This window comes from Theobroma cacao, chromosome 8 (genome assembly GCF_000208745.1).
Source record: "Theobroma cacao cultivar B97-61/B2 chromosome 8, Criollo_cocoa_genome_V2, whole genome shotgun sequence".
Lineage (NCBI taxonomy): Eukaryota > Viridiplantae > Streptophyta > Magnoliopsida > Malvales > Malvaceae > Theobroma > Theobroma cacao.
This window is the reverse complement of record NC_030857.1, coordinates 3,478,644-3,493,474: the sequence shown is the minus strand read 5'-3', so window position 1 is coordinate 3,493,474 and position 14,831 is coordinate 3,478,644. Positions and strand designations below refer to the sequence as shown.

Here is a 14,831-nt window from a genome sequence, read left to right as displayed (position 1 = left end):
TAAACTCGTGATAAATAATATCAAAACCAATCCAATTTTTCATTAACATGAAATCTTTTATGAAAAATATTAAAATCGAAATAGATCCAAATCAAGATACAATCTCTCTCTTTTATGAGTAAAAGAGATTGGACAATTGAATCAGTAAGACAATACAACGAATATGTTACATAATTGAATGAGATTAAATGTCACGAATATATAATGTGAATGTTAAATTTATAAATAAAAACCTACCTTTCCTTAACAAAAGAATGCTTACTTTTCTAAAGAAGTATGTTATTATGTCATGAAGCCACCAATATACATATGAAAGGGTTCATATTGGTCAAGGAGAATGTACAAGACAAATTAACGAAACGTACAAGACCAGGAACTCGGGCCCGACTGTGATTTCCATGATAGTAAGAACTTCAGACTTCAAATGGGTGCCTTACTGCCTCTGGTTGAAATGTGCAAGTTTTCATAGTTCCTGATCACGAGTTGCCACAGGCACCTACGCAGTCAGTCATCTCACAAGGTAAAGGTCTTCCTGGAGTTTAAAAACTCACCAGAGTTTAAATCCTATATTCCAAATGCATGCCCGAACCATCTAAGAAATCTTATACAACACCACGTGTTCTAATTACTACCCTACACAAATGCTGAACGGCCTCAATCATCTTCATATTTTTTCCCTTCTTTTGGTTATAAAGTCAATATCAGATGTTAACGTCTAAAGTAAATCTTGCCCCTTGCATCATCCTGGATAATGTTGTTAAGGCTATCAGGAAAGTCAACAGGCCACAAGACCGCATCACTTTCCCTGAGAACCATCCTTGAAAGATGATCAGCTGCTTTATTAGTTTCCCGCCATGAATGAGTAACCCTATAATTGTCAAACATAGTTAGAAGCTTCCAGATTTGCTTCAAACAGCGACTACACTTTGCACCATGAAACTGCTCTCGATTAATGGTTCTCACAACGCTCATTGAATCAGATTCAACCCATATTACTTTAATACCTAAACCTGAAGCAAGAACAAGACCCCTCCAAATTGCCCATAGTTCAACCAAGAAAATATCATCTTGAGGAGCTTTAGAGACAAAAGCACATAATGGATCACCCTTATAATCGCGAAGCAAACCACCAAAACCTGCATTTTCTGGAACTACGGATCCATCTGTGTTTAATTTTATGCATCCTATCTCTGGCTTCTTCCATCTACACCATGTAATTGAGCTGGTGACAGGATTTAGAAGGCTTTCAAAGTTCAGGTTTCTGAGTAAAACAACCCTCCCAGCTTTCTTTGGCACTGAAGATAACTTACAAGTGGCCCTCAATGCCAGTGCATCTGCTCTGAGCTCATCTTCCTTGGTTTTGTGTTTCTTCCCTTGAAGGTGTTTCTTTAAACATTTTTCACTTGAAGCACTTACCAGACAAAGTACACAGCTCCATTCCTTTTGAACTCTCTTTGGATGGGTTAACCAAGTAGAATTCACCTCTTTATTGTCAGAACTGCGATCAAAATTTCCCTGGCATAGAGAAACACAGAAAGTAAATGGAATTCCATATGAACTCATGACAACCTGATTTAATCAAAATCAAGCAAAAGTCACTGACAAACAAACTATGAAACTCCTATGAATTAAAGAAGGAAGTTGATAAGGACTGGGAAAGACTCCTTTGCATCCTTTTCCCAATTCAGTAATTTATTAGCACATTTTTTCATAGAACTTCCCTTCGCAGATGCCCAGTGTTGTGATTTGTTGAGCTTATGATCTATCCTAAAATCATCAATGTATAAACCTACCTCGCCATTGATAATTAGTTCCTCCAATTTTGGCCCATTCTTGAGTCTGTTTGTATCAGCATCATCAAGGATGCCATTCTGTGCTTCGGATACAATGTCCTTCTTCTTCGGGAAGAACAGGATGTTCCATATTTTCTCACTAAAATAAGGTCTGATTAAATGCTTGAAGACATAAGAAGCACCACCAAAGTAAGGTGTGACCAGCAATATGGTGGCAACACCCTTTGCACAGGGCCAAAAGGGAAACCTGCCATGATAAAAACAAAACCCAAGCACAAAATTCACTGAGAAAATTCTAGCAAACACGAAGACCAACATATGCAAACATAGACGCTAGTGGCAGGTTTCAACTATTACTTGTTCCATCAAATTATATAATAAGCTAATAAATTTCCAAGTTGAACTAAAAAAACAAGCCAAAACATGATTAAACAATGTAAACTATCAATCGCAACTCTAAAAGCCCAAATTACCAATTCAAAAACTTCCCAAGCGTCAGCTCCACCATTGTTATCAAAGCAAAGAGAACCCAGTATGTCAGACATTGCTGATTTTTGAAGGAGGAATTATTCTCTACCGTCCGAATTGAAACATATCTGCGATTTAAACAGGAAAAAAAAAAGAAGAAAAATCATCTGCACAGACGCTAAATCCCACTCGATATAGAAATCAAACCCGCATTCAGGATATCAAGATGTAATGAGAAAAATCAAGACGATAGCTACTCACAAGGGATAAATTAAAGCGTATGAAGGCCTGCAGATCGATACAAATTTAATAAAGCCTCGGTTAGAGAATCTGAGGCAAATACTTAATAAGCTTTGAAGAAAGCTTAAATTAGAAAAGTAATCAAATCTAGCATCTTATCGCATTACAGAAAGTTTAAAGACAATAAAAAATTGATAAAGAGAAAACAGAGAAAAAGAGAAGAAAAAAATAATTGCGTACCAACAGAGCACAGTTAAGATACTTGCTAAGAGCTCGAGAAAAACTTTGCAAATACCCATTTGTTCAACTTCTGTTCTGGATGTTCTCTTTCGCTCCTTTTCAGCATTTTGAAGGGGAAGAGTCTAAGAAATTTCCTTTTACTGACATTTTTTGGAGTGGGTTTTTCGGTTAACGAGAGAACAGAGTTGGGGAAAACTGGTAGTCGATTATGGTCAAACCAAATTAAAATATAGTATCGGGTTTAGTGGAAAAGTATTACCCGCCGAAGTGAAGACCAATCGTCAATCGAATTAGCTGCGGCGATGCTGAGTTCAAGCGATCTCATTTGAGTCGCATGGTATCAGACAGATATTCAGATATATCAAATACTTTAGTTGAAGCATTGTCCAAAGCATGTTTGCTCGCAAAGACGAACACTGTGGTAATTTTTAATTTTTATGGTCGTTTCTTAAGGAAAGGGAAAGTGCACCGTAAGAAGATGTACTCTCCTCCTTTCGAATACGGGAAGATAAATCAGTATTTAACTTTTTAAAGAAGGAAATAAAAATTGGATAATTAGTTACCGCAACCTGATTAAAATGTCCAAAAATGCTTAACAAAAAGAGGACGTAAGTTGTACAGCAAACTTTAATTAAAGCATGTTCTTGCTTATTTCTTTGAATTAACGCTTTTATCCAATATTATACGCCATTTTTTTTTCTTTAAATTAGAGACTTTGCTTGTTGAACAAGGAAGCATTCTCCATGATAATGATTACTGACTAAACTAAGGCCTTTGAAGGTGTACATGTATAATACTAATACAATTTTTAGCTTAAGCTCGTTATTACGAGTAGTGATCAAAAAAAGGTTTCAGCTAACCTTGCTAACAACTCATAAAATCATAAACCATCGCAGTAAGATTAGTGCACAAACCCAAAAGAAAACAGAAGGTATAAAGCTTCATCAAGGAAAAGTGCAGAATATGAGATAAGCCAGGATGTGAACTTTTTGGATGGAAAGTCTCCCGGAATTGGTTGTTCTGTAAGACATTTACTAATAAATGGTGCCAAGTTCCACCAGCAAATTCATGCCGTGCACCAATAACAGGACACCCTATGCAAACTACTTGTTGACTAGAGAGATGTTCAGCGTCAAGCAGCACCCAATGCAGCACCAGAGCTCCTGCGGCATTCCTGCAGCATATCCATGTAGAATTGGCATTTGCTGATATCACTTCCATAGCTGCTCAGACACTGCAAACAAAACAAGAAGCATTAGTCTGGTGAGCAGAATTAAAATGCACAACAACCAGCAACTTTGCTCTCCACATGCAGGATCATCACTCGAAACCAAGGACTATTAGATGAAAAACACAAGGGATGAAAATATTCATACATCACTCAGAGCTTTGGATTGACCGTCACAAGCATCAGAGTTTGCAAGACTGTTCATGTTGGGTGCAGGAGCAGCAGCAGCTGGTTCTGATGAAGCAACAGTCTCGTGTTTGACGACCCAGGGGCCAAAAATGGAATCAACAGCCCTGTGAGCTATGGCAATGCCAGTACCCCATGCCAACCCTACACATAGACAAAGAAGAAAAATAAAAACAGTCCATTGCATGTCAATAGCCTATAAAAAAATTACTAATACTAACAAAAAATAGCTTTTGACTAACCATCTGCAATAGTAGCACCAATTCCTCCTGCCACAGATCCACTTCCACTAAGCCCAGGTGCTGGTGGAGGGGCAGAAGCAGCTGCAACAAACAATAACCAATTTATTTAACCAAAGTAAAATAAACATCACTTCATAAAAAACACTATAAAAACAATATTTCAAAAAAATTCACCTGAAATACCAAATTCTAAGAAAATTAAAATGGAACATTCAATGCTCTACTAATATGCCATCTCTTCACTCCTGTTCTTATTGAATTTCCTTAATAAATAATTAATTAGTGAGAGAAATAAGTATTACGGATGAAGTTACTTATTGAGTGCAGTCCTCGTTATATGGAAAAGATATTAGATCAATAAAATAAAAATTACCAGGCTGCGGAGGAGGATTACGCGATGGCGCAGAGGCAGCAGGGCGTGGAGCTGACCTTCCTGCAAAATTAAAATTTCTGCTTAACATCACCGTTTGTGTCAATTATAGTGCTAAAACTACTGGAAAAAGGAGGAATGAAGCAAACAATAAGTCACAAATCAAATGAAAAATGCAATGTGCGTCCAATGTCCGCAAAAATTGATTCTCTTAAAGAATATTACCAAAATTTCACAACCGCTAATGCATAACAACGGGTACAAATCACCCCAGCATACGGCTCTCCCTGCACATTTTGAATCCCCCTTCCTCCAAATGAACACAAAAACAACAAAAATATGAAGCTAAAAGCAGAACTTAGCCTAAACCAAACAAAATACCTATCTCTTATTTTTTATATCATGACAATACTTACTTAATCAAATAAATTTGTCAGAGAAAACTCCTAAACGAAGAGATGGAATAATAAGAAGCGATTATTCATAAAAAATAGGGACTCTTAAATGTATATGCACGGAGATTATAGCAGAAATCATAATAATACAATAAAAATTTCCAATTTTTTTTCCTAAAACGCAAAACTAATGGATCGCTTAAAAAAAAAAACATCGTGAGGAGAAACTAAACGGGAATAAAAAAACTATGGCTAAGACCGAGTCATATTCGGGTCGAGTTCTCACCTGCAGAATTTCGGCGAGGCATTGTTTCGAAGGTGGTAATTAGAAGAATTTGAATAGGAAGAGCTTAAACACTAATAGAGGAAGATGGTTTTGCAGGCATAAAATTGTACGCTGGATTGAGGTTACGAAAATTTGAAGGGAGCACATATATAGGCTGCTGTGGTGTTGTTGCTTGCCCAATAAGTTGCGTTTTCCTGGCCCGTTTCTGACCAATTTCTAGGACTCGCACCTTCTTCTCGAATGTTCTACTTTACTGAGCTGTTATTGATCCGCTGGTAATTTAGACCTGTTCATGGGTCAAAAACATAAGCCCATAATCGCTTTCGAGTCAGATTCGGCTTAACCCAAAATCATTTTAATAGAATTTCGGTTCATGGCGCATACATGCATTTTTTAATTAAATTATATAATCAATTTCTATATTTTAAAAAAATATGAATTTAATTTTTTAAAATAATTTATGTAAATCAAAATTTTGTATTTTTTCAACTAAAACTAATACCATCAAATTTATATAATTAAATATGTTAAGGTGATATTTTAATTGAATTAACATGATATTGATTATATATTAACGTGACACTTATTGACATGACAAAAAAACTAATGTGAATATTAATTGACAAAACCTTCAAATTTTAACCTAAAACACTCTAATCCTAATTAAATGAAATTAACAAAACAATGAGAGAATACAAAAAAAAAAATGCCCTAGCAACCGAATTAGAATTGAGTCATTTGACTCATCTCATAAAATTCTAGAATTTGATGTTTCAATCTCTTTTCTAATATTGTAAGACTATCTCATTGACAAAACCCAATATTTAATGTTTCTTTTTTATTATTTAATAAAGAAGATTGAGCTTTACTTGAGATTGGGTAAAGAAGTAAAGAAAAATATTGCATTATTCTAACCTCTCCATGGCTGATGTTTACTGGGTTTTGATTATTCGTGATATTATGGTTGTTTGGATTTCTTCCATTATGCTTGTGCACTCAGTATTTTGGAATCATGGCTATCGTTGTGATTAGTTGCAATGCTGGTATTTTTTTTTCTTTCTGTTGTGTTGGGCCTCTAGTTGTCTTTTACAGATTTCCTGGTTGTGTTTATGGTCCTCTTTTTTTTTTTTTTCTCTTTTAATATTGTATTAATTTCATTTAATTTAAGATTAAGGTGTACAAATAGTCAACGCTATATCAACTTGGTTAAAATACCACTTTCATATATTGAAAATTTAATGATGTTAGGTTTGGACTAAAATTAATAAATTGAAAAGGTATAAAGATTTAATTTAAAAAAATTATATAAAGATTAAATTTACATTTCTTAGATAGTACACTGATTAATTGTATAATTTTTTTTTTCTTTTGTACAAGCAATTTCATTTCTATTCTTTGTGTGTATCCTTATACCAATTATCCTCTTTCAATATTGTACTTACGAGCAAATTTCACCTTGTAAAAAGTATCTTTGCTATGTCTTGCAAGAGAAAAAAAACATTAAAAGGTAGAATTTAGAAATTGTGGCCGATCTTTGAAATATATAAAAATTAAATCTTAATCTTGAAATATTGTTGAAAACGTTATTTTTGAACCATCAAAAAGGCATTTGATCACAATAGATTAAATTCCTTAACTTGTTAAGTAAAGAGAGAAAATCTATGTACTTATAAAGAAGATTTGACCTTTTATAAATTTTTTGTATATTTTCCTTTTACTTTTTACTCTTTAAATTTGTACATTTTATTTTAAAAAATTTTTGAAAGTTTGTTTACAACTTACTTGTCGATTTGTGTATCAAATTACTTTTGACATTTTTTACGGTGAAAATAAATTTAAAAAATTTATATTCAAATTTACCTTCATTAAAAATTAAATTTGTTAAATTCATTTTAAATTCAATTCACCCTCCTTATGATATTCCTAAGTTATTATTGAGTTAATATTTCTATCATTATTATTTAATTATATTTAATTATAAAAGGTACTACTATTTATTTATTTTACAATTAAAGCTTTGTAAAATAAAACCTCTCTTTGGTCTGTGTATATATATACTAAATAAACTCTAGATGTTATACAAGACATTTTATAAAGAGGAAAATGGCAAACAATTGAATTGCGTGTTTGGTACGACAACACTTCTGCTCCAAAATAATACACTCATGAACGGACCATCGTTTCCGCCCGTAGCCAAACAGAGCCAGTAGTTTCAAAATCCTTCACTGGCTACTCCCTTCTCTTCTCTTCTCCTGTCAACTTTTCTTCCTTACAATGTCGTTCCCCGCCACGTCGTCGTTCCGTTCCGTTCCCTCTCATTGCCCAACCTACTCCCTCCTCAACTCCAATTCAGCTAAGCTTCACTATCTCATCTCAATGTCACTGCCTCAAAACCGTTCTCCATTCCCCCGGAATCTCAATCTCAATCTCACCCATAGTATCACCAAAGTTCCACGCAATAACTCCCCCATCATCCGCCCTAATCTCATAGTTCGCGCCTCAAGCAAAACGCCGAACCCCGCATCCGACGCCAAACTAATCACAATCAGCTCCGCGGTGACTGTCGCATTAGCCGTTGCTAATCGCGTTCTCTACAAGCTCGCACTCGTTCCCATGAAAGAATACCCTTTCTTTTTAGCTCAACTTACCACTTTCGGGTAAACCTTTTTCCTATTATTTTCTACTTCAATTTATTTTTAATTTCTTCTAGTAGAAAAAAAGTTAAAATTAATTTGAAAAATGTAGGTACGTGGTGATTTATTTTTCGATTCTGTTTGTCCGATACCGGGCGGGGATTGTGACTAATGAAATGTTAGGTTTGCCTAAATCACGATTCATAGCCATTGGTGTTCTAGAAGCTCTTGGAGTCGCCAGTGGAATGGCTTCCGCAGGTGCAAACTTTTTGAACCGTTGATTAGAATTTTAGATCTGTGAATTTAAAATGTTAATTGCAAAAGAGTTGCTCAAGAATTCATTTTTATGAATTGAGATACAAAAAAATGCAACGCTATAATGTTTTGTTTTGAAGACTTTTGCTTTTGGCTAATTTATTCATTTACCGTTTATTTATATTGTAATTTCTACAGCAATGCTTCCAGGACCAGCCATTCCGATATTGAATCAGGTTTTATTTCCCATCCTTTTTTCCCGTGATAGAATATGCCTGCCATAAATCTACTTGTTTGGAAATGTAAATGATTATGCAAAAGAATTTCCCTTATTGAATTTAAGATTAAACATTTAACTTATGTGATGTTTAACAATATAATTTATTCTAGGAAAAAGGAATTGAAATTGCAATTTTATTATTTTGTAGACCTTTTTAGTGTGGCAGCTAGCGTTTTCAATGATTCTATTGGGGAGGAGGTATTTGATTTACCAAATCGCTGGCTGCTTGCTTGTAGCAATAGGTGTAGTGGTGGCTGTTGCAAGGTATGTTATCTTTTCTACTTTGTTGCTAAGAACCCTAGCTGTGGGTTTGTTTAAGTATTTCAATCTCATGTAGGTTGCCACAATGCAAAGTGACAGAAGAGCTTCTAGTATAAAGCCCGTAAGAGGCACTGCCAGTAACTATTTGGCCATGATTAGCTTAAGATTGAAAAATAATATTTATTTCTTTAATTTCTTTTTCTTTATTTGAAATAGTGTGCATACATTTTTATTGAGCAGAAATTAACCTACTAATGGACACTTGTTTTGTTATTGTGATATTGTTGACACAAAAATTTCCCTAATACCTTAAGCTACTGAAAAGGAGATGACTGTACAAATCTTCCAATCAGCATAATTGGTTTTATTGCACTTTAGCACAGCAGCTCAAAATGCCTGAGGTGAACCTCAAGATTTTGATTTTGGAAAAAAGTAAATCTTTGTTACTTGTAGGAGCCATTATCTGACTTGGCTGCCAAACACAAGTGAAAAGGTTCACTTCTTAAATTAGAGCACTTTCTGTGAAAGTGCTGAAGGTTAGGAAAGTAACCCAATTCTGTTAGGGCACTGCTTCATCAAGACTATCCAGAAATGTAGCTGAATCAATACTATTATTCTTGTCATATTGAGGATTTGAGTTCCCCTTATAGACATTTATGATTTATTATGGCTACTTGCATAAGGGTAAGATCTGATGGTAGTTTGAATCTTTTGTAATTGTAGTGGTTCTGATACTGACCAGATGCTATCTGGAGTTGAGCTTATGTGGCCAGGAGTGATGATAGCATCAGCAGCTTTTCAAGCTGGTGCATCTATTATTAAGGTTAAAGCAATTCCTATCTTTCATAATGTCTAATGGAATTGTATAAGCAAACGGTCAACAACATTTTTATCTGTCTTCAAACAGGAATTTGTTTTTATTGATGCTGCAAAGCGACTCAAGGTATGCCCTTTCTGTCACTAGCTTTCCATATTAGCTTGGCTTGTTTATTTTCTCATTTGTGCTCAAACTTTACCATCAATTCATGTGCAGGGGAAGTCACTTGATATATTTGTTGTCAATTCTTTTGGATCTGGATTTCAGGTATGTTTCATGTAGTGCTATAAAATCTTGTGTTTATTTTATAGTCTTATAGATGCATGCTGTATGGTCCTTCAATTATTCAAATAATTGAACCAATCTTGCTCAAATACCATCTTAGAAATCTTTTTGATGGGGCCACTCTAATGGGACAACAATGGATTTATTTTCTGCCTTATCTAAGTTTGATAGGGTGATTTTAATGTTTCTATTAATTTTTCCATGTTTACAGTAACTTACCATGAAAGATAACCAAGCACTATTCATGCTCTTCCCTTCTATAAACTAAAAATGGAAATTGAAAGGTAAAAGTATTCCCACCCGGAAAAAGTTCATGTAGTGTAGATCTTAGATAGTTCAAAAACCCAGAGCAATTCTGAGCCTGATTCAACTGCTCTATGCATCAAGTTTAGTGATAATAGATGTTCATTACTTAAAAAATGGTTCTCAAATCTAACAGATATCTTATATTTTAAGCTGTTGCAATCTTCATCAGGTATCTTTAACATTTTGTAATTTTAATTTATGCTTGTTGCCCATGGGACCTTAATACTGGATTTTAACATGTTTTATGTTGAATTTTGATGTTTCCTTGGACTGGTAGGCTCTCTTTGTGCTTCTTTTGCTGCCTTTTCTGTCAAATTTGAAAGGCATACCATTTTCAGAACTTCCTTCATATTTAAAAAGTGGGGCTGCATGCTTTCTGAAAACTGGAGCTGGTACATCAGGCAAGTTCTTACATTTTAGTTAATGCAATGATGGATGTATTGCTTTTCTTTTTTTTTTAAAACCCTATTCCTGTAGATTTTTTGGTAAGATATAAAACCTTCTGAACTCGGCACTATAGGATTTGGATTGTGAATAAGCAGCTTGATCAGCATGTAAATTGTAAATTTGAGCAGTAATTAGCCCTTCGCACCACAAAGTTACCATCTAGCTCCATCTTTTATGTATTTCAGCCTTAGTTATTGAATCAAAATCTAGTATTTCACCAATTTCCATCCTATCTGCTTTCACTGTAAGTGCCCCAGTATTGGACTTGACAATAGCTAAGGCAATTCACTTAAGTTGAAGTGATATAAACATCTCTATTGGTCCATAAAATTTCAGGACTTGAATAATATGTTTTTCCGCAAACTTTTTTCATTCAAGATGTAGTTCTCTTCATTGCTAGACTCTAGGTTTCTTTGAACTATGCACATAAAAATAGGAAGAATTTTTAGCCAGTGGCTCTGTATTGGAACTCCCGTTAATGTTATAAAATGATTGATATCCCTGTTCAAGGTTTTGGGCATTCATGCTGCGAACACTTTCATTTGTCAATCAATTTCCTTCTAGTAACTTAGATTCACCATAAAATTTGGTTATAACAAGTTGCATTTGGCACTCCAGGTTGTGAGGGTGCTCCACTGCTGCCACTACTTTACATAGTTACCAACATGGTTTTCAACATATCGGTGCTCAATCTATTGAAAATATCCTCAGCCGTTGTCTCTTCACTCGCTGTAACATTGTCAGGTCAACTCTCTCCTCTCTCTCTCACATGTCACATTAATGGAACTATTACATGCTTGCATGCATAGTCATAACATGTACCTTGCTGAACGTGTATTTTGTACCATGTAAACAAATCAATTTTATGCCATTTTAAATGCATTTTACTAATGAATCCCTTTTCTGGTTCACTTTGCAGTGCCTATTTCGATTTACATTCTCTCCCTTCCTTTGCCTTATCTCCCCGAGGGTGCAAGCTTAAGCCCCTTCTTCCTGTTTGGTACCTTAATACTTGTGTCAGGTCTTGTTCTATACAACATAGCCCAACCTGTGATGGAAGACTCAAAAAGAGCTTGATCTTACAACTAAATAAGAAGGGCATCAGAGATCTCAACGTCACACTGGTTCCATCGTATATACTATGTTTCATCATGTTAAACGTTATAAACTTATCGACCATTTTTCACCATCGAGGGGCAGACAGTCTTCTGGAAAGTGAAAGTGCCAAGTCATTGTAACGTATGATCTCGTTCATACACCTTGGTATCCCACGGCCTTGAGGCCTTGCATCGTTTGTATAATTACTTTAGCGTACAATAATGATTCTTTTCTCCTTGAGGATGCTGGCATGAGTTAGATTAAAATAATCGTATTACCTGAAACCGAGAGCCTCTTTCTATTAACCATTGCAATTATTCTCTCTTCTACAGCTTCCAATCCTCATACACTCTTGACTCTCTCTTGGTAAGATTCATTAAACTGATCAGCTAGAGAACAAAAATTTCCTTTCCATCATATGTTAATGTTGAATAAATAAGAGGTACACTAAACAAAAGATGGCGCCAGGGGCGAAAAGTACAAGTTCAAAGGGCAGTAACAGATGATTTTAGTACTGAACATTAAAATCATATTCCTATCCTGTGTTTCGATCTAACTGATTGACAGCTACTGGAATAAGAAAAAATAACAACTCAATAAGATGCACCGTACAAACCATAAATTTAGAAAATGCTCTCAACAGAAAACTTGAATACAAAATTGCCTGGCTGACTTCAAATTCCATTCCCCATGTACATATGGTTTGTTGCCATTTAATGTTTCCTCTGCAAGCATACAAAAGATGTCAGCCTCTATGTCATATAAGTCTTGGCCATATTTGATTTGTTAATGGTAAATGCAAGACGGCAAAAAGTTTTAGAAAACAATAGTGATATAATTTGATTGGTAAACTAAATATGTTTCTGAATCTTAACATGTCATGTCCTATCTAAAAATGAGATCAATGAGGATTATCCCACTTGCTTCGCTCCATATAGGAGGTGCCTCATGCCAACCCTCAAAACAGCAGCCATTAGGCTATAATAAGATCTCATAGACAATAAGCTAAATGCTATCATTGTGATCAGAACTATAAAATTACATGTGTAGCTTAAACCCCAACATAAGACTGAAGAATAACCACACAAAAAAAAAAAAAAAAAAACTATCTCTGGTGCTATGCAGATGGATACAATTTAGCCATGGTAACAGCTAAGGAAATTTAGGGTAATGAAAAGATGACAAACCATAACATTCAACAACATACCTTGCGCTTTTTGAGCTTCCACATTCCACCGTTACTGTTACTAAAGCTTGTTGGTTGATCACCAGCAACATCCCCCAATGGTAAAGTTTTGATTTCATCATAGAAACTGTCCGTCAGACCAAGCAACCTGATACAAACAAGGAATAAACAGTCAAACCAAGGGAATTGTATAAACCACTAGATGCTTAGCATGAAAGATAATTCACCAAATTTTGCAAACTGATAGACACTGGGAGAAAATATGCATACCCATTTCTTGACTTCTTTAAGTGTTTCTCTATCTTTTTGTCCTTCCTTGCAACTGGAGCACGTGTGAAAAGTTCTTCCTCTTGCTGTGCACGCCTTTCCATTTTTGCCATATATCTAGAGAGTTCTCTACTTTCAGTTCCAATAATTTCTCTAACCTGCAATAATTAGCAAAAAAAATATCAGCTGAATTCATAGGTGAACTTTGAAACCAAGTAATGATACAAAAACAGTCTACCAACGGACCTCTTCAGGTCTTCCTTCTAAATCATCCATCATTTCCCTAATATATGCACTCTGAGAAGCTTTCCGCAAAGCTTCCTTTTCTCTTCTTAAAGCATTTCTCTCCTCTCTTGACATCTTATGATCCTCTTCCACAGCTGCAGGGGCAAATTTGGGCGGTTTATAAACACCAGCACCATCCTACAATGCACATGCACAGACTTTAAAAACAAAACAAAACCGCGATTTTAGGAAAATAGTTGGTGAAATTTTTAGCAAGACTAACCTCTGACATCATATCTGTCTTGCTAATAAGCATATCCGGGTTCGGCCGATAATTCAATGGATCCTCAGTCCTCTGAGGTTCATCTGATTTCTCATTTGACAATTCTTGTTGTGTTGCACTCCCACTAACCCTTGTAAGCTTTTGAATTTGGTATTGAAGTTTTTTGTCAATTGGCCTAATCTGTTAACAACCAAAAAAAGAAAAAGAAAAAGAAAAAGAAACAATTATCCTCACCACTACTTGAAATCAGTCAATTACTAAATAACAAGGAGAAACAAAGACCCTACAAACCTTTTCCAGAAACAACCTAATCTCAACAAGGCTCCTAACAACGGGATGTCCCTCAATTGAATACCCCTTTGCCTTGCGAAGTAAATAATAGACAAGTGATTGACAATAGTTTAGAAGCAACAAATGCTTGGCTTCCAGATAACTTATCCCATCCGCAGTAGGCAAGTTATTAGCTTTCACCTATCACCCAAATCAAAGGAGAATACTGATTTAAACAAAATAAAACTAAAAAAAGTAATACGAAATTGTGACGGACGAGTTGCCCAAGCTTCCTACCTTAGCGGTTAAAGCTCGTACTTTGGTAGTCACGACATCTAACCCTGCCTTCATTTCTTTCAACACTGCAGCCAACTGATTAGCTTCTCTGAAACAAAAACAAATAAACAAAATTATACACGATAATTCGGATGGCAAAGCTAAATGAAAAAATTGGTCAAACATTACTTACTTTTTTAATCTTTCACTTCCTTTTGTGTTATTAGTCTCTTCCATGGCTTATCAATCAATATTCACCGGTAATTTACGAAGCACGAACGCTCCGCGCCGGTACCCACTCCCAGGGCAGAGGATACGAAAGAGGAGGGTAAGTTGGCTGGGGCTGGGTGTTAAAGGAGAGAAGGGTACTCGGGTCTCTACGAAAATAAGGTACTTACACTGGGTCTAGTGTGAAAGCTTATCGGCCCATCACTAGTATTTGGTTTTAATTAATTGCTTTAAACATCTGATTTGGGCCTTAGGCCTTTTTTGTA

The 14,831-nt window shown here is 35.3% G+C and overlaps 4 protein-coding genes across 5 annotated transcripts; 1 reads left to right on the top strand and 3 right to left on the bottom strand.

The window, feature by feature from the left end:
* LOC18591832 lies at positions 175-3,172 on the bottom strand. 2 transcript variants are annotated; one of them, XM_007018215.2, is made up of 5 exons: positions 2,742-3,172; positions 2,523-2,549; positions 2,267-2,389; positions 1,794-2,040; positions 175-1,515 (listed from the first exon to the last, which is right to left on the bottom strand). In XM_007018215.2, exons 1-5 carry the CDS (start codon positions 2,798-2,800, stop codon positions 709-711), a joined length of 1,263 nt encoding a protein of 420 aa, XP_007018277.2. In that variant the 5' UTR covers positions 2,801-3,172; the 3' UTR covers positions 175-708. The 2 variants fall into 2 exon arrangements, with proteins under 2 accessions (XP_007018277.2, XP_007018279.2); XM_007018217.2 differs by lacking the exon at positions 2,523-2,549 and having other exon boundaries at positions 2,742-2,838.
* Positions 3,617-5,778, bottom strand: LOC18591831 (hemiasterlin resistant protein 1). The gene is made up of 5 exons (XM_007018214.2): positions 5,449-5,778; positions 4,771-4,830; positions 4,398-4,478; positions 4,118-4,299; positions 3,617-3,975 (listed from the first exon to the last, which is right to left on the bottom strand). The coding sequence occupies exons 1-5, from the start codon at positions 5,468-5,470 to the stop codon at positions 3,874-3,876; spliced, it is 447 nt and encodes a 148-aa protein (XP_007018276.2). The 5' UTR covers positions 5,471-5,778; the 3' UTR covers positions 3,617-3,873.
* Positions 7,542-12,135, top strand: LOC18591830 (protein CLT2, chloroplastic). The gene is made up of 10 exons (XM_007018213.2): positions 7,542-8,105; positions 8,194-8,339; positions 8,535-8,572; positions 8,765-8,880; positions 9,601-9,700; positions 9,785-9,820; positions 9,911-9,961; positions 10,563-10,686; positions 11,351-11,476; positions 11,652-12,135. The coding sequence occupies exons 1-10, from the start codon at positions 7,723-7,725 to the stop codon at positions 11,807-11,809; spliced, it is 1,278 nt and encodes a 425-aa protein (XP_007018275.1). The 5' UTR covers positions 7,542-7,722; the 3' UTR covers positions 11,810-12,135.
* Positions 12,221-14,702, bottom strand: LOC18591829 (neuroguidin). Its single transcript, XM_007018211.2, has 8 exons — positions 14,531-14,702; positions 14,359-14,446; positions 14,083-14,262; positions 13,792-13,971; positions 13,530-13,706; positions 13,287-13,441; positions 13,038-13,164; positions 12,221-12,555 (listed from the first exon to the last, which is right to left on the bottom strand). Exons 1-8 carry the CDS (start codon positions 14,572-14,574, stop codon positions 12,544-12,546), a joined length of 963 nt encoding a protein of 320 aa, XP_007018273.1. The 5' UTR covers positions 14,575-14,702; the 3' UTR covers positions 12,221-12,543.

Coding starts and splice junctions, on each gene's coding strand:
- LOC18591831 (XM_007018214.2), bottom strand. CDS start 5,470: ATGCCTCGCCGAAATTCTGCAG. Junction 4,300..4,397: donor TGGTGCTACTATTGCAGATG/GTTAGTCAAAAG, acceptor GTCTATGTGTAG/GGTTGGCATGGGGTACTGGC. Junction 3,976..4,117: donor AATCCAAAGCTCTGAGTGAT/GTATGAATATTT, acceptor TTTTGTTTGCAG/TGTCTGAGCAGCTATGGAAG.
- LOC18591830 (XM_007018213.2), top strand. CDS start 7,723: ATGTCGTTCCCCGCCACGTCGTCGTTCCGTTCCGTTCCCTCTCATTGC. Junction 8,881..9,600: donor GTAGTGGTGGCTGTTGCAAG/GTATGTTATCTT, acceptor TTGTAATTGTAG/TGGTTCTGATACTGACCAGA. Junction 9,701..9,784: donor CTGGTGCATCTATTATTAAG/GTTAAAGCAATT, acceptor GTCTTCAAACAG/GAATTTGTTTTTATTGATGC.
- LOC18591832 (XM_007018215.2), bottom strand. CDS start 2,800: ATGGGTATTTGCAAAGTTTTTCTCGAGCTCTTAGCAAGTATCTTAACT. Junction 2,390..2,522: donor TACGCTTTAATTTATCCCTT/GTGAGTAGCTAT, acceptor TTTAAATCGCAG/ATATGTTTCAATTCGGACGG. Junction 1,516..1,793: donor AACTAATTATCAATGGCGAG/GTAGGTTTATAC, acceptor TCTCTATGCCAG/GGAAATTTTGATCGCAGTTC.
- LOC18591829 (XM_007018211.2), bottom strand. CDS start 14,574: ATGGAAGAGACTAATAACACAAAAGGAAGTGAAAGATTAAAAAA. Junction 13,972..14,082: donor TTAGGTTGTTTCTGGAAAAG/GTTTGTAGGGTC, acceptor GGTTGTTAACAG/ATTAGGCCAATTGACAAAAA. Junction 13,707..13,791: donor AGACAGATATGATGTCAGAG/GTTAGTCTTGCT, acceptor TGTGCATTGTAG/GATGGTGCTGGTGTTTATAA.